The sequence below is a fragment of the Bos indicus x Bos taurus genome, chromosome 26, assembly GCF_003369695.1.
Source record: "Bos indicus x Bos taurus breed Angus x Brahman F1 hybrid chromosome 26, Bos_hybrid_MaternalHap_v2.0, whole genome shotgun sequence".
Taxonomy (NCBI): domain Eukaryota; kingdom Metazoa; phylum Chordata; class Mammalia; order Artiodactyla; family Bovidae; genus Bos; species Bos indicus x Bos taurus.
The window spans coordinates 38,427,506-38,446,127 of NC_040101.1; the positions used below are offsets into that span (position 1 = coordinate 38,427,506).

General features: G+C 40.9%; 1 protein-coding gene across 7 annotated transcripts in view; it reads right to left on the reverse strand.

Annotated features, from left to right (window-relative positions):
- PCGF5 (polycomb group ring finger 5) overlaps positions 1 to 18,622 on the reverse strand; it is a 122,625-nt gene that overhangs the window by 26,073 nt on the left and 77,930 nt on the right. For 5 of the 7 annotated variants that reach the window (XM_027529490.1, XM_027529492.1, XM_027529496.1 and 2 more), the window contains exons 3-5: positions 10,187 to 10,283; positions 2,695 to 2,750; positions 2,525 to 2,584 (exon numbers count right to left, since the gene is read on the reverse strand). In XM_027529490.1, coding sequence (XP_027385291.1) covers positions 2,525 to 2,584; positions 2,695 to 2,750; positions 10,187 to 10,283 — 213 coding nt within the window. The remainder of the gene's footprint in view (positions 1 to 2,524; positions 2,585 to 2,694; positions 2,751 to 10,186; positions 10,284 to 18,622) is intronic. The other 2 variants (XM_027529495.1, XM_027529493.1) reach the window with 1 other exon arrangement.

The following is an 18,622-nucleotide window of genomic DNA, read 5'->3' on the forward strand; positions in this document are numbered from 1 at the left end:
AAAAAAACCAATAAGTGACTCATTAGCAGAGCTTACAAATTCTGGACTCACTAGGACACCCAAATGAAAGATTTAGGACTAACTATATTTGGTCACAAAATGACAGCCATTAGTGATTAGACCACTTAGAAATTGACAGGATGTTCCATGGACAGAGGAGCCTGGTGGGCTACAGTCCAGGGGGTCACAAAGAGTCAGACACAACTTAGTGACTAAACAACACAACAATATATATTTGATAAATTAATAATTTTGAACATATGTTGTTTAAAGAAATGTATGAAATGTTTTTTTAAACTACATCATTTAAAAAGTTCAGTTAACATATGTAATTAGAATTTCAAGTTTGTATATACATAATAAAGTGCTTTTGATCAAAGAAAAAAATGCTTCCAAATTCTACATTTATTCAAAGTTTAAAACCAACTAAACTAAATATTTAGTAAAACTAAAATATTTAAGTTCAAAATTAATTAGCTAGTGAAATAACGAGTAGAATGAATTAGCTTTTTTAACATGTATGTAACTAACATATTAAAACACCATCAAAGAAATCTGAGAATATTTCATACTATAATCAAATGTATTTAACCTATGAAATGCCTGCAGGCTACATATAATGCACATATATTTAATGATTCATTTGTTTATTGAGTGCCTTTAATTCTGTTAGACTAAGCCTGAGGGAACAACATTGAAACTATGAGGTCATCCCCACTCTTACGGTGTCAGGGTATAAAAGGAGGTTCGGGCAAGTAAGGAAAACAGACGGAGAAGTCGATAGACTCTGATGTAAGAGGTAAGATAGGCCAAGTGGGCACATATAACAGAGGTGGTAATAAACCCAAATTCTGCGGTGAAGCAAAGATTCAGGGGAGATTTCCAGATAAAATGTAAGCTGAAACTTGAAAGAATGAGCCAGTCAAGCATTACAGTATAGAAAAGCCCAGGGAAAAAAACACAGACCAGTTAGATTAAAAAAAGAAAGATGAGTTAGCGCCTCTGTAATGACTGTAGTAAAAGCATCACAGATATGTTGTACAGGAGAGGGGGGTGTTCTCTTCTGCCTTTTTAGGAACTGCCTTCTATAGACCAAGCTCCAGCTCCAAGAAAAGGTCCAAATCCTCCACCCAAACTAAAGACCAAATATGCTAAAACTATTTTTAAAAGACAGAAATATGGGGGGAAAGGAGAGAAACACAGCTCAGGCTGCGGTCCTTCACTGGTGCATCTGTAAGCCGCAGAGTGATGGACTAACCTGACCACACAGCTTCTCATGACAAGCCCTGGCTCCTGCTGTCTTGAAAACATAGTTAAAAACTGGAACATTCAGTCAATTTTACCTATATTTTTTTACTATGGCACTACTGTATAAATTGCAGTTTACATCTGGGTAAAATAAGCCTTTAATTAAGTCTTTTTTTTGCCAGGCTTGGCTTCTTTGCCCATTTCAGTGTTTTAATTATAGATTAAAAATAATCCCTTGCTACCTTATTCCATTTAAAATTATTCTCAAACTTTCCCCACTTTAGGAAGCTAGTCCTGCACAGTTCAGCTGAACTAAAAAAAAAAAAAAAACCCAACTCTGATGCCCATTTTTCATATGAAAAGAGAAAGCCATTTCAATGATATGTATGTAATCGACAATCCTGCGAATCTTATGGGAAAACCAGAGGTGGAAGACCGAGCTCTCTAGAAGAATGAGCCCAGAAAACACATACGATCCTTGACAAACTTCAGTGGTGTTCAGGCCATCCTGAAACAAATCTCATATTAAATGACAAAACAAAAGGACGCTTCTTCCTTATAATTTCATATATGTTGTATTTTCTTTCCTTTTATGTGATTATATACGTACTAAAAGCAAAGCCTTTTCTCTACCCAGTAATGTCTGCCAGTTTCCTTAATTATTAAAAATTACTCACTGCTCAGTCTCCTGGGACCTAAAAGGCAAATCTGAACACTTAACATATGTGATGGGGAAAGTTCCCAGAAGTACCTAGAAATATTTTTCAAATCTCAGAATACATAAATTTGTATTATTGGAACTCTATCTATGAAAAGTTCATTCCAGGTTATCAGAGCATAGCAAGATCCTCCACTCTGGCTTTCAGCTACATTCAAGTCCCTTCTCCTATTAAATATACAAAATAAAATAGATACAACCATAAACCCCTCACTGTTCAGTTGCAGGCTATGGCCATTTCTTCAGTTTCCTGTAGCTCTTTAGCTAATACTGCTATAATTAGTGGTCACTTTTCTGTTTTATCTCCTTTTTCTCTTCCCAGTTTCCTCTATTTCAAATTACCTTCAATTGGACTGATCCAGATTTTACATGCATTTACACAAAATCTCATGATTCTATATTAAAAGTTCATAATCACAGAAAAGTTCATAATATAAAGGGGTACACAATATTATTGTACAGGAGAAATTTGAGCTTGGAGAGCGAGATGAGTTCACCACAGCTACAAAAAGCTAAGAAATTCCAACAGATGGAAGTAAAAAAAAAAAAAAAAGTCACCTTGTCCATTTTCTTGAGGCTTATTTTTCTTCCAAAATTCAGACTCACGCTCAAGTTCTTCTAATTTAAAAGAAAAAAAGTATAAAAATAATAGAAACAATCATGAAATCTTTAACAGAAATGGTGATTTTACAAAACAAAAAATCTGCAAGAATTCAAGAGTAACTTACGTTCTCGTAGTCCAGGAACCAACTTAAATATAATTTCCTCTAGTGTGTTATCCAACCTTCCAAAGAGGAAAAAAGAGAATATACTAACAATAAAGACATTAAAATCCAGTATGTAAATTAAGATTTGCATCTCACATTGATTACAAAATACAGAACATATGGTTTTAGCACAAGCACCACACCCAACTACTCTGTAGGTGGAACACATTTATTTCCAGCCTGTCCCAGGAGCAGACAGATTAGAAAAATGGTCCCGTCTCCAGTTCTCTCTATAATCTACCCACTCTGAACAGGACTGTGATTAAGGGAGGGAGTCTTTTCCTCCACCCTGAGAATATGGGCCAGCCTTGAAACATACTCAGGCCAGAGAATGTGGCACAAGAGACACTGCTGAGCTCTGAGCCCAAGCCTGAGGCATTTCATGTGCTTTGATGCACTTTCCTGGATCCCTGCCACTATAAGAACAAGTCTGGAGGATGAGACACCATGTCCTTCAGAGCCAAGCTGCCCTGGTAAGGCCATCTCAGACCAGTTCATGGGCAGCCCAACCCAACAGGACAGAACCCAGCCAGGATCAGCAGAGCAGTGACCCACCAGCCTCTGACTGCAGTCACCTAAGTGAGCCCAGCCAAGACCAGCAGGCCCACCTGGATCTGTGAACCACACAGAACTGTGAGGAATCAAAAATGCTTTTAGTGTTGTTTTCAGCATGAAATTTAGGCGTGGTCTGTTATACACCAATAGCTGATCCAGCCACTTTCAAAATCTCTACGACAACTCTGGTAGAGAAAGAAAATCTCCATTCTGAGAAATTGAGACCATTTTTTCCTGGATAAAAAAACCTAATACTGGGGACTTCCCTTGTGGTCCAGTGGTTAGGACTCCACCCTTCCACTGCAGGGGGTGCACGTTCAATCCCTGGTTGGGGAAGTAAGATCCCGCATGCCAAACATCAGTTCAGTTCAGTCGCTCAGTCGTGTCCGACTCTTTGAATCGACTCCTTGAATCACAGCACGCCAGGCCTCCCTGTCCATCACCAACTCCCGGAGTTCACTCAAACTCATGTCCATTGAGTCGGTGATGCCATCCAGCCATCTCATCCTCTGTCATCCCCTTCTCCTCCTGCTCCCAATCCCTCCCAGCATCAGAGTCTTTTCCAATGAATCAACTCTTCACATCAGGTGGTCAAAGTATTGAGGTTTCAGCTTTAGCATCAGTCCTTCCAATGAACACCCAGGACTAATCTCCCTTAGAATGGACTGGTTGGATCTCCTTGCAGTCCAAGGGACTCTCAAGAGCCTTCTCCAACACCACAGTTCAAAAGCATCAATTCTTCGGCACTCAGCCTTCTTCACAGTCCAACGCTCACATCCATACATGACCACTCGAAAAACCACAGCCTCGACTAGACAGACCTTTGTTGGCAAAGTAATGTCTCTGCTTTTCAATATGCTATCTAGGTTGGTTATAACTCTTCTTCCAAGGGAGTGTCTTTTAATGCCAAACATCAGCATGGCCAAAAAAAAAAAAAACAACCCCACTATCTTGCCATTGCTTTTGTCTCTTTTCCCTCCTGGATCTGAGCATAACTCCTCCTCTCCATGGCTTCACTTCCTCATCTTGCCCTCTTGCTCCTACAGCACGCCTCCCTCTCATATTCCTCCTGCTCAACTGCAGTACCCTTCTCTGACAATAAACATGGACACTTTTCTCACATCTAAACCCCCCCCCCCCCCCATCCTGGCTTAACCTATCGTCTTCTCAAGCTGTTAGCAGATTCTCAACCTCTTCTTCCAACTGGAAAACTCTGAAAGCATAACCAACATTATTTCTGTCACATATTTTTTGCTTCTCTTACTTGACAGACCTTCCCAAATCATCAATAACTTCCATTACTGAATAGATTTTAAAAGAAATTTTAGAGTTAAAATTTAAAAATTTTTAATTACTTTTAAAGTCATTTTTCTCCTCATGCTCTGCAGCAGTCTGTGCTGCCTGGCGATGCCTCTTTGAAAACTTCTGTTCTCGACTTTTCTTTTTTCCTGTTGACTTTCTTTGTTCTCTCGATATTTTTCTTTTTCCAACTACTGCTGCCTCCGAGGATTCTCCTTTGCTCTGCTCTCTGTACTCTCTGACCTTTTCTACATACTTCCTGAGGATCTCATCCACTTTTGTGACTTCAAAACTAACATACAGGCTGATCACACACACACACCCCTCCATCTCTCTGTGAAGCTCAAGTTCCATATTTCCAACAGATGCCGAGTATCTCAAGCCCCTCCTTTTTGTTCATCTATGTCAAGATAATGTCTTCTCCTTCAACAGAATATCTCTGAAAACCTGCCTTACTTTCTTAAAGTTAAATGCAGAAATGATACCATATCAGTCCCAAATAGGCTCAAAATGCAAGCATTATCGTCACCCACCTGTCTCTTGCTTCACATGTTGACTCATCAAGCCCCCTTCTCGGTATTTCTCCCACCCAGTCTCTTCACACTTCCCATCCTTCTGTTCCCTCAACTAGCACCCTACTTAGAGGACAGCCCAGAGACATTCTCTTTAACCTTGACATGTTCATAACGAATTTTCCTTAAGCACTAATCTGATCGTGACTTGCCTGCTCAAGAACTAATTTCTTCCCAACACCTGGCTTAGAGTGTTCTTAGAACGTGAGTCCAACCTACAAACTGCAAGTGGTGCTGCTCCCCTGTCACTCTTCTCGAGCCAAGTGGCTTAGGCAGTCATCCCTAAGGGTGCCCTGCCTTTTCCAACCTGCTTTTCTCCCTCACGCTCTTCATCCTGGCTCAGATACCCTTTTCCAGTCCTACTCTCCAGTCGAACCAAGGTCACCTGATTCTTCAGGACACACATACTAACTCATTCACAGTTTTCCCAGTCTATTTAACAGCTGCGGTATTTAAAAGAAGTATTATTTCTCTTAATGTTTGTTTTATCAGTGTAATACATATATTAACACATAATTTACAAATCAAACTTCCCCCAACCTTAAATGTTATATTAAAATATCACATTTTCTTGCCCCATCCTTCCTATTCCTGATTCCTACAACCCCAGGTACAACCACTTTCAAATCCAAGCTGTTTCTATTAGCATTTACTTTCATATTTCTATATATATTATAGATAGAGAAAAAACAAAGCCATTCCTTTTTTGCTGTCTAGATTCTTCTCACCTCCTTCTGTGGGAGATAATGTTTTAGCTCTCTTGATATCCCTCCATGCCCCTGTCCTCCCAACATACATTCTCCTAACTCTCCTCTTCCTGATAGTCTTACTGCCATTTTTGTGTTTAACAATGAATGTTTACATGATTATGATTATATAAATATTTAAAGTGTACTCTGATTAAAGATATCCCCTCGTTCAACTTTTTTCTTTCCCTGGAGTATAGTAACTATTTACTTTTCGTCAATTTCTACATACCCATTTGCCAATTCTCTAACATAATTTCTTCTTACTATGTACAAACAGGGGCTTCCCTGATAGCTCAGTTGGTAAAGAATCTTCCTGCAATGCAGGAGACCCTGGCTTGATTCCTGGGTCAGGAAGATCCTCTGGAGAAGGGATAGGCTCAGTTCAGTTCAGTTCAATTGCTCTGTTGTGTCTGACTCTTTGCAACCCCATGGACTGCAGCATGCCAGGCCTCCGTGTCCATCACCGGAGTTTACTCAAACTCATGTCCATTGAGTCCATGATGCCATCCAACCATCTCCTCCTCTGTCGTCCCCTTCTCCTCCTGCCTTCAATCTTTCCCAGCGTAAGGGCCTTTTCAAATGAGTCAGCTCTTTGCAGCAGGTGGCCAAAGTATTGGAGTTTCAGCTTCAACATCAGTCCTTCCAATGAACATTCAGGACTGATTTCCTTTAGGATGGACTGATTGGATCTTACCCACTTCAGTATCCCTGGCCTTCCCCTGTGGCTCAGCTGGTAAAGAATCAGCCTGCAGTGCAGGAGACCTGGGTTCGATCCCTGGGTTGGAAAGATTCTCTGGAGAAGGGAATGGCTACCCACTCCAGCAGTCTGGCCTAGAGAGTTCCATGGGCTATATAGTCCATGGGGTCACAGAGAGTCAGACAGGACTGAGTGACTTTCACTCACTCACTCATATACAGACAGATCAGGAATCAACCAGTTTCATTTCTGTCCCTGTAATATGCATCATCCCTGGCCAATTTCATGTGCTCTCTGCCCTCCTCATCCAGTTTAGAATTTACTTCTCAGTCAGTCATCATTAAAGCCACACCTTGCGTGTACCTTTGATTCCCTTGTCCCCCCCTCACCTGCTCAAATTATTTGGTACAACCACAACACTAGTTAAACCCCACTCTCTGTTAACTTGTGCTGGTAGCCATTGGGCTGGAAAAACACACAACCACACCCCTTCAAATTCACAACTACAACCCAGATGTGCCTTCGGGATTTCCAGGACTCATACTGTACTTCCCCAGTTCATGTATTCTCTTACTTTCCTGCACAACACATTTTCCCTCTCCTCCAACCCCTACATCCCTTTTCCACCCTACTCCTGGCTGATAAAACATCTGCTCAGTGAGACACAAACGTCTACAGAATCTGAGCACTGCATCGACCCGTGGCATCTGCACTCTGCCCTCCCACCTGCTGCTGCAGAGGGTCTGCTGATGCTTCCCCATGAAGCCAATCTCTTCAACTGTTACACGCCACACCCTTTTCCCTCCCAAGAACACTGCTTCAGCAATGTCCCCTCTCCCCCTCTCTCCTATTATTATCTCTTGGCTCTTTCTTGGATTATTCCTTTCAAACATGTCAGTACTGCTCCCACAGCACAACAAAATAAAAGCCCTCTTGACTGCACTTCTTTGAACAGTGACCACCCCATATCTTTGCCCCCATAAGTGGCAAAACTTGAAAAAAGCTGTCGATACTCGCTGTTTCTAACTCTTGTGCCTCCCCTTCTCTCTTGTAACAATCCAGTTAGGTTTCGCCTCACAGTTCCACAGAAAGTGCTTCTGTCAAGGCTGCTGACCTCCAACTGTTAAATCCAACCGCCAACTCTCGGTCTTCACCTTACAACATCACAGTCCAGCACGCCCGCACCTTTGCTTGGCTTCTAGGCCACACACTCTGGAAGCTTCCCTCTCTTATACTGACTGTGCCTTTTCAGTTTCCTTTGCTGGTTACTCCCCCTCTTCCTGATCCGTCAACTTTAGAATGTTCCAGGGACCCATCCTCGGTCCTCCACACCTCTCTCCACTCATGCCCTTACGTGCTCCTCTCTTGTCCCACGGTTTTAAATACTATCTGCACACTGAAGACCACCAGATTTTTAACCCCAGAGAGACCTCTCTCAAGTCACAGACTTGCATATTCACCAGCCGACTTCCCTCTTCTCTGAAATGATTAATAGACTCAACATGCCCAAATCCAAACTCCCCATCTGTGAAAGTCAAAGTTGCTCAGTCCTATACAGTCCATGGAATTCTCCAGGCCAGAATGCTGGAATGTGTAGCCTTTCCCTTCTCCAGGGGATCTTCCCAATCCAGGGATTGAACCCAGGTCTCCCACATTGCAAGGGGATTCTTTACCAGCTGAGCCACCAGGGAAGCCTAAATTCCAGATCTACCAGCCCCAAACCTGCTCTCTCCTTACTTAGTCTTCCTTGTCTCATGCTCTAGTTGCTCTGAGCTCCTGATCCCTGCCCATGCTGTTCCTCAGACAAGCTGCAGGTGCCCTCCTGACCTGGAACAGGCATACTCCCCCCAGATCTACATGTGGCTGTTCCCTCAGAAGGACAGTGATCCTGTGCTCAGATCCCACCTTCTCAGTGAGGCCTATCCTCACCATTTTATTTAGAACTAGCATCTGTCCGCCGTTCACTGCCTCCCTTCCCCCTGCCATGTCCCTCACTTGCAGCACTTCTTAGAGTTGCTGATTCAGAAGGTCTGAGGTGGGGGCCCCAAAACTGTCATTTCTATTAAGATAGTAATGGTGTAGGGACCGAACTTTGAAAACCAATGGAGCAGACATTTACTTATAGACAAATTACTCCAACTATAGACACTAAAATAGAAAAAAGTCTAAGATATAAGACCTGAAAATCCAGATTTACAGAATGATGGCAAACACTACACAGAGATGAACGTTCATGAGGGCTCTTTACTATGGTATGAACTGTGGGAAGAAAAATGCGTTCAGTTGGTTTGTGGCTGGAAGTGACATTTGAGTTTGGTGGACCTTAGGCAGTGTCACTCCTATAAAGTTCCATCTATAATCTTGAAATAAGGTTTGGTTTGGATTAGGATCTTATATAGCACTTCTAACTTTAAAAATATATGACTACACTTCTTTATATTATTACTATTTATTTGGTATAATGATTATACCATTAAGAAAAGGGTAGTCATTTTAAAAATTCTTTTTGGTTTTACATAAATATACACTTTTAGAATATATGATAAATTTTTAAAAATTAAGAGTCCCTGCATTGAACCTGGACTGGTGACTCGTTTCATACATCATATTATACATGTTTCAATGTCATTCTCCCTAATCTTCCCACCCTCTCCCTCTCCCACAGAGTCTATAAGACTGTTCTATACATCAGTGTCTCTTTTGCTGTCTCGTATACAGGGTTATTTCTAAATTTCATATATATGTGTTAGTATACTGTATTGGTGTTTTTCTCGTATACAGGGTTATCTTTCTAAATTCCATATATATGCGTTAGTATACTGTATTGGTGTTTTTCTTTCTGGCTTACTTCACTCTGTATAATAGGCTCCAGTTTCATCCACCTCATTAGAACTGATTCAAATGTATTCTTTTTAATGGCTGAGTAATACTCCATTGTGTATATGTACCACAGCTTTCTTATCCATTCATCTGCTGATGGACATCTAGGTTGCTTCCATGTCCTGGCTATTATAAACAGTGCTGCGATGAACTTGGGATGCTTGGGGCTGGTGCACTGGGATGACCCAGAGGGATGGTATGGGGAGGGAGGAGGGAGGAGGGTTCAGGATGGGGAACACATGTATACCTGTGATGGATTCATTTCAATATTTGGCAAAACCAATACAATATTGTAAAGTTTAAAAATAAAATAAAAAAAAAATAAAGTTGATTGAAAAATTAAGAGTCCCAAGATTAGTATCCCTATTAATTCTGCCCTCTTCCCACTACCATGTAGCTCAACAAATAGAGAGTACTGTGTAGAATAATAAAATACTAAAAATAACTGCAACTAAAGTAACCCTGAGATCCTGAGATAAGTTGTAATTTTTAATTTGGAAATATATTTCTTAAATATTTAATATGCACAGCCTTATTTTTCATTTCTTAATAAAATAAATTGAAATAAAATGCTTTAAAATGAAAATCAAAGCCTACATTAACTGAGTCAAGGCACCAACAAATATTATGATGCATAATAAAAATTATTAAGAGCTTATATAATTATTTAAGTTAGAGGAACTAAAAATATATTGACATACCTCAACATTTCTAATGGGTTTGTCTCATGAACCTGGTTGCCACACCTTGGACAATCATTGCTATCTTCAAAGTGCTGGACAATACAAGTCTTGCAGACTGAGAAGAAACAAGATGTTAGATTAAAATGCATCACTTGAACTTAATATAACTAGACATAGTCCCTATAAATTATCTACTACACCTGAAATACTATTCTTTAATCAAACTTTATAAAACCGTAAAATGATAACACTATTTTAAAAACACCTGAAATAAAACCTACTGCCACAATATAAAAATTAACTATTTTGATTATTGTTATTCTTAAATATATTTACAAACCAAACAATTTATTCACAGTATGTAAAAAAGTTGACACATTTACATACAACAATAGATTTTCTCATTTAAAGAAGTAGAACAAGGAACAGTAAAGGCTGGTAAATCTGAATTTATTTCTTTTGCTAAAAATTTACTTGAATGCAATATAAATGGTACTTAATAATATCTGAGAGTTCTCAACATGCCTGGATTAGTTTTTATGGGCAGGGTGCTCCTGGGACAAACCAGAAGTTTCAATAGAACTTCTGGCCCGTGCAGAGTATGATGAGTCCGTGCTCACAGGACCGTAATTCCAAGGGCCATTAACATCAAGCTGGTGCAAATGCACAAGAGGTAAACCAAAAGAACCACTGAGGATTAATTAATTAAGATGTTAAATAAAGCTTATTATAAACAAAGACAATGGAAATACGATTTGTGGCTTTTGGGGCACAAGTCTATATAGCCAACCTCTCCTCCAAATAATACTAATCTTTCTGGTTATGACTCTCTCCCACCTTTTCCCTAAGCTTCTTATTTATCAACTTTCTTGCCCCAAAACCTCAGACATAAATAGCAGCTGAACTGTAAAAAAATTTCAAACCACTTCCCTATCCCAATGCCCCCTCTTCCATTTTATTACCCTGTGTAATCTGAAATTTTCACCTGTACAGATCAGCTCTCCCTTTTACGACTTCAATACAAACTACTTTTCTCCCCTCTGCAAGCCCTGGACTATCTAAAAGCAGTGAAAGTTTATCTATACGACTGACCTAGAATAAACACCAGGATTCCTACCACTGAGATTAGATCTGAAAATTCAAACTTATCACACACACTGGTCAGAGAAACAGTGGTCAGGGTAGACTTCTCCTAGGAAACTAATTTTAAAATTATCAGTACATACAGTATTTCCTTTCACTTATTTATTCATTGATTCAATAGCCAGCTTCCCTGGTGGCTGAGAAGGTAGAGTCTGCCTGTAACGCAGGAGACCTGGGTTTGATCCCTGAGTCGGGAAGATCCCCTGAAGAAGGAAATGGCAACCTACTGCAGTATTCTCACCAGAAAATGCCATGGACGGAGGAGCCTGTTGGGCTACAGTCCATGGGGTCACAAAGAGTTGCAGAGGACTAACACTTTCACTTTTCACTTGCAACAGCCAAGCATTATACTAGGAGTTGGGGGATGCAGGGATAAACAAAACAAAGTCCATACTCTTACGGAGCTTATATTCTATTTGGGAAGTCAAAGAATTTTAGTTAGTAATAAGTGATATCTACAAGACAGACAAAAATGGTAGCAAGAGAGAGTGCTGCAGGCTGGGGGCTATTTTAGGTCAGAGAGATCAGGGTAGGACTTCTTCCTAAGAAGGTGACATCTGAGCAGATTTCTTTTGCTGGATGAGTACACCTGGGTGCCCTATTCTCTACATCTTTTTACCATAACATACAGCTATTAGGGTAACACTCCTTTACTATATTTCTCCCCAAATTTGGATGAAAAACAGTAGTACAAAACCCTAAAATAAAAAAAAAGCTTAGATGTGAATATTTCTGTTCTCCAAATTTCCTGGCCTCCAAAACATTCTGAATGTCTTTTTTAAAAGTTAATGTTTGGGAAGGAAGGGCTACCTTGCTAATCAATACTGAGGCAGAGGCGAGAAAAGCTGAATTCCTTAGCAGACTGCTGGTATTTGCTGTTTTCCCAAGGACACCAGATAAATCTCTAAAATGCGGGAAAGAAGGCAAATAGGATGGATAAGAGGCAAGAATGAAGGGCATTAGGAAGCCCAATCTTGTCCTGAACTTCAGCTCCTGCCCTGGAACTCTGATCCTTGTGGTTCAAAAGGTTTATCATTCTCGGAATTCCTGGTTGTCTCTGGCCCTTGGCCAAACAGAGAGGCACGTGACATACCCAGAGCAAGTCCTCATGTGGGTCAGCTAGAAGGCTAAGGGCAGGGGCCTGTCTTCCCAGGACAAAGATACTAATCCAGGTTGATGCAGAAAGAAATGTCAGGCTCATTTGTCCAGAGGTGCACACAGTTTCAAGAATAAAGCTGCTTGAGGCCAAGGCAGCCTCAAGGTACTCAGGGATGGGACCAGTAATCTGTATTCCAGATCTGGACTGATAGCCACTAGCAGAATGTGGCTCCTGAGCACTTGAAATGTTGCTAGTTCAAGTTGAGATGTGCTGTGAGTATAAATTACACACCAGATCTCAAAGACTGAGAATGAAAAGAATAATCTTATTAATAATTTTTATATTAATTACATGTTGGAGTGATAATATTTTAGACATACTAGAGTAAATAAAATATATTAAAACGAATTTCATTTCTTTTATTTAATGTGGCTACTAGAAAACTTAAAATGACACAGGTGGCTCACATTTTATTTCTACTGTGCAGAACAGAGGGAATAGAAAGCCCCATTAGAGGCAACTTTATTTCTCACACAAATGTGTGAGATACAGTATCTTATTCTACTTTTGCAGATAAAGGAGAAGAGGTTCTTATAAGCCAGGTAACCTGCCTTCCCTGATGAATGGCAGCGCAGAGACTTGAATCCAGGTTTTCTGATAGGGGATCACAAATTTTGTCAGATTAAAAACATTTTTTTAACTTAACAAAGGAAAAGAATGTAATGTAGAAATACAACCCCCCGCCCTGAAAAAATATCTTCAGCTTCTCTGCTAAATCCGACTACCAAGTAAACACGACAGATAAGCCATCCCATTAGTGCAGTTCAGTCGTGTCCGACTCTTTGCAACCCCGTGAATTGCAGCACACCAGGCCTCCCTGTCCATCACCAGCTCCCGGAGTTCACCCAAACTCACGTCCATCAAGTCGGTGATGCCATCCAGCCATTTCATCCTCTGTCATCCCCCTTCTCCTGCCCCCAATCCCTCCCAGCATCAGAGTCCTTTCCAATGAATCAACTCTTCACATGAGGTGGCCAAAGTACTGGAGTTTCAGCTTTAACATCAGTCCTTCCAAAGAACACCCAGAACTGATCTCCTTTAGGATGGACTGGTTGGATCTCCTTGCAGTCCAAGGGACTCTCAAGAGTCTTCTCCAACACCACAGTTCAAAAGCATCAATTCTTCGGCGCTCAGCTTTCTTCACAGTCCAACTCTCACATCCATACATGACCACTGGAAAAACCACAGTCTTGACTAGACGGACCTTTGTTGGCAAAGTAATGTCTCTGCTTTTGAATATGCTATCTAGGCTGGTCATAACTTTCCTTCCAAGGAGTAAGCGTCTTTTAATTTCATGGCTGTAATCATCATCTGCAGTGATTTTGGAGCCCCAAAAAATAAAGTCTGACACTGTTTCCACTGTTTCCCCATCTATTTGCCATGAAGTGATGGGACCAGATGTCATGATCTTCGTTTTCTGAATGTTGAGGTTTAAGCCAACTTTTTCACTCTCCTTCCTCTTTCACTTTCATCAAGAGGCTTTTTAGTTCCTCTTCACTTTCTGCCTAAGGGTGGTGTCATCTGCATATCTGAGGTTATTGATATTTCTCCCGGCAATCTTGATTCCAGCTTGTGTTATGGAATTAAGCCATCCCATAGGACATAGGAATTAACCTTACTACATAAAGTATTACATTAAAAGAATTAAATTTTTTTTCATAGGCTAAGGCCCATAATTATTTTTAATTAAAATTTTTTACCAAATAGTTTACGAGAAAAATTTAAGATGCTAAAATATTTTTATTCTAGTTTTCTTTTTTGTTCAGATGATTTGGGTGGATGTCATCATTTTCATCAAAATCATCAATGCTTAAAAGATTTATGCAACAGGCACCTTCTGATGCTTTTGAATTGTGCTAGAGAAGACTCTTGAGAATCCCCTGGATTGCAAGAAGAAAACCAGTCAATCCTAAAGGAAATCAGCCCTGAATATTCCTTGGAAGGACTGCTGAAGCTCCAACACTTTGGCCACCTGATGCAAAGAGCTGAGTCACTGGAAAAGGCTCTAATGCTGGGAAAGATGGAAGGTGAAAGGAGAAGGGGGTGGCAGAGGATGAGATGGTCAGATACCATCACTGACTCAATGGACATGAATTTGAGCAAACTCCAGGAGACAGAGGAGGACAGAGGAGCCTGGCACGCTACACAGTCCTGGGGTAGCAAAGAGATAGACACGCCTCAGGGATTGAGCAATAGCAGGCAACACTCTCAAGTGCTTCAACGTATAGTTGACATAATTTAATATTCATTACAACCCCATTAATTAGGTAATATTATCAGGCCTCTTACAGGTGAAGAAATTGAATAGAGAACTTTAGAAATTTGCCAAAAATCATGGAGTCCATAAGTGGTGAAAGCCAGGACTTGAATCAAGAGCCCATTTTCTTACTCAATGCATGCCTATATGCTACATTTTCTTCTAATCTTATATCTACAGGTCTAAAGTATACAGAAAAAGAAAGCCTGATCCCTTAATTTGGGAGCCTTAAATATGTCCAAAAGGAGAATTCGAACTCCTTCAGTATCTTATATAGTCCTTAAAAGAAAATCCCAAGAAACTCTAGAAATACATCTCCCATATGCTTTTAAAAGCTGTTAATAAAGCACAACCTTACACAAATTAGAACCTGAGAAAATCCAGGCCAGAAGTTCAGTGAAACTGAAAAAAGTAAAACGAGAATTTGCTTTCTCTCAGATGCTTTAAAAAAATCACTATAAAACTGATCTTTGATTCCTAATTTATACTAGCTGAAAAACATTTTAAAAATATCTTTAAGATTTAATACTAAGCTAATTGCTCAACTGCTATACTGGTTAACTCAGGTGGTTCAAGAATAATGTTTATGAAGGTCCCAGTCTGTTGTTAAGACTGTGTGTGGAGACCAAATAAAGTCTTGACCCTCAGCAGCACTCTACGAGACATGCTGGAGCAAGCAGAAACACCTGGTCAGAAAGGGCGTTAGGCTCACCAAAGATATCCCCAGTTGGAAAAACACCTAAATGGCAACAAGTGCTAGCGTTTACTGAACACTAACCAAATAGAAGGTTCTGGGCTCAGGGCTTTGTATGGATTACAGTATGGAGCTACCATCCCCCTCTGGCAAAGGAGGAATGCAGTACCGGACAGCCTGACAGGCTGCCCACATGTGCCCAGCTGTGCAACAGACAGGGCATCTACCCCCAGCCTGGACGTCCAGCTCAAGGCCTAAAATCCAAACCACTCCGCTACACATCTTAAAGCCAATACCATTTGGTCCCAGGCACCAAGACTTCATATTTTTAACTGATCTTTACATTTAGCTCATCACAACCATCATTAAACTTCTGCCAAAGCGTACTAAGTGAAACTGTTCCTTTTGCCGTGCCTTAGATTTGAACTAGGTTGTTAAACAAATTGACAGAGTCATGTGTCATCTGAAGCAGTATTTTCAAATTTTGATGGGCGCCACAATCACCAGTGTGGTTGTTAAACAAATTGACAGAGTCATGTGTCATCTGAAGCAGTATTTTCAAATTTTGATGGGCACCACAATCACCAGTGAGTTTTTTTTTTTTTAAAGAACAGATTCAGAGGCCTCATCCCAGGCCAATTAAATCAAAATCTCTGTGGGATTGGCACCAGGACTCCAACTCTGCAAAGCTCTCTTACTGAGGCAGCCAGAAGACAACTAGGAAATCCTAGCCACCAAATACTTGTGAATGCCTCAGTGAGGCTGCCCAGTCCAGGAGCTGGTCCTCTGCCACGTCATAACCAAAAGGCACTTGGTTATTCACCATCAGGAAATCATTTTGACAGAAGACAAAACATAACCACAGGAATATGGGATTAATGTGTTGTTTCCCTAGAGGGCAGGTTTACATGAGAAGCCCAGATAGTACAGCACATGGTTCTAGCAGGTAAAAGACAATCTTGAGGCAGACAGCTCAATCTGAATCCCGGGTCTGCCATTAGGCAAATTACTCTGTGTGTCTCTGTACAGGGGGATAACAAGGATATCTATCTCACATGGCTCTTATGAGGGTTAAATGAGCTAATATACATAAAATGTGTAAATGAGGAACTGGTAACTTCTATTTAATAAAAATGTGAGCTATCACTATAAATCAGCTTGCCAGATGAGCATAAAATCCTAACGAAAAGACATCAGCAATCGAATATTGAACGGCATCAGACCATGATTAGTTTGACACATCTATCTTAAGGAACTGATGATCCTGCTAATGGAACTTGAAATGTCGATCATGTTCTGGTATTTACCCTCTGCAGCCATATTTACCCTAGAGATAGTGTTGCAACTCAAGTATCAAATTGATGACACACTGCGTCACCTAAATGGGAACTGCCTCTCTTTGCACATATGACACTTCTTTTTCTGGGGCTGAGGACACAAGACTGATCAACACTTCTGCATTCTACACTCCTTCCTTAACTTAATATGTTTAATACAATTCCAGCATAGCCTCCTGGGTATAGGAGAAACCTTGTTGTGTCTCTTCCTGATCGCTTTCCAGATACTTGCTCAGAAGCACGATTTCTAAGTTGACTCCAATTGTTCAACTATTAAAAGGCTATTCCACATTTTAATTTTCAAATTCTTGAGGGGGGCAGGTTCGTCACAACAGGTACACGGCCCATTAGTTGTTGCTATCTCACATGTATGGTCCACCCACATCTTTCTAGCTTTGATGACAGAGTGAAAGTGAAAGTGGCTCAGTCGTGTCTGACTCTTTGTGACCCCACGGACTATACAGTCCATGGAATTCTCCAGGCCGGGATACTGGAGTGGGTAGCCTTTCCCTTCTCCAGGGGATCTTCCCCACCCAGGGATGGAACCCAGGTCTCTCGCTTTGTGGGCAGATTCTTTACCAGCTGAGCCACAAGGGAAGCCCTGATGACGCAGTGATCTACAGCAATTTCTCTTTTTGAGCACCAATTCTAATATCATGGATAACAAAACAGTAACAGTCTTTTCTCTCCTGTCCTTGGTCATGTCATTCATTAGTAATCCTCTGTTTATTAAAAGTGATCAAATGCTGACTTTGTTAAAATCATCTGAATGTGTTGGTTTCATCTCTCAACATAGGAGTATATTTTTTCTTACTTCCTGAAGCACATCACTATCTTTATATGCCCTTCTTGATAACACTCATTTGACACAGTTTGCCTTTGAAAAATTTGTCTGTTATCTGCTAACAGTTTGTAAGTAAACTGCGGTCATCGGCAAAGAGAAGAGGCATCAGCTTGCTGCTTTTGATACATATTTACATGTGAAACTGACATGATTTTTAAAGATTTCCAGAACAGTTGTAATTTGCTTCCATGAGACAGGATCTCCTAGCTTTGCTTTACTCATAAAAGGGACTAATGAGCATCTTTATTTCTCTTACACGGCACAGTTCTTTTAAAGGCCTACATGAGCTACAATTTCACAGAGAACACGAAGGACAGCGTTACTTTCTATCGAGGAGACTGCTTTATTCTTGCTTTGCCAGGACAGAGGGACAGACAGCAAGGCAGAGCCTGCCGAGCAAGGTTAGGAGTATCTTGGGGCTTCAGCACAGTAGGAGAATCCCAGACCAAGCAGACCAGGAGACCACAAAGTCCAGGAAGGCCTTCTACAGACAGACTTAAGGAGTCAAGTGGGACTCCAGGGTGAAGACCACCATGCCCTCATTCCCCTCATCGGTATGAATTCCATGGCCAACCGGAATAATCACTTTCACACACAGACTCTGGATAGTTCCGCTTGACTACAACCCTTCTTTTGTCATACTTAATCAGGTAAACTGTCAACCTGGGCTAGATCCAACTCTACACACTCTGCTGTACAAGATTACAGCTGAACACTGTGGGAGAAAAACATGCACCGTGCCAACTGGTCTCTCACCTTAAATTCACAACCATGATGCTCAAAAGTGGGTCCTTCATCTGCCAGGTGGTCACACCCAACACCCTAATTCCATATGCTCTTCACCAACATTTATAGCTCAGTTGGTAAAGAGTCTGCCTGCAATGCAGGAGACCCTGGTTCGATTCCTGGGTTGGTAAGATCCCCCGGAGAAGGGATAGGCTACCCAATTCAGTATTCTTGGGCTTCCCTGGTGGCTCAGCTGGTAAAGAATCCGCCTGCAATGCGGGAGACCTGGGTTTG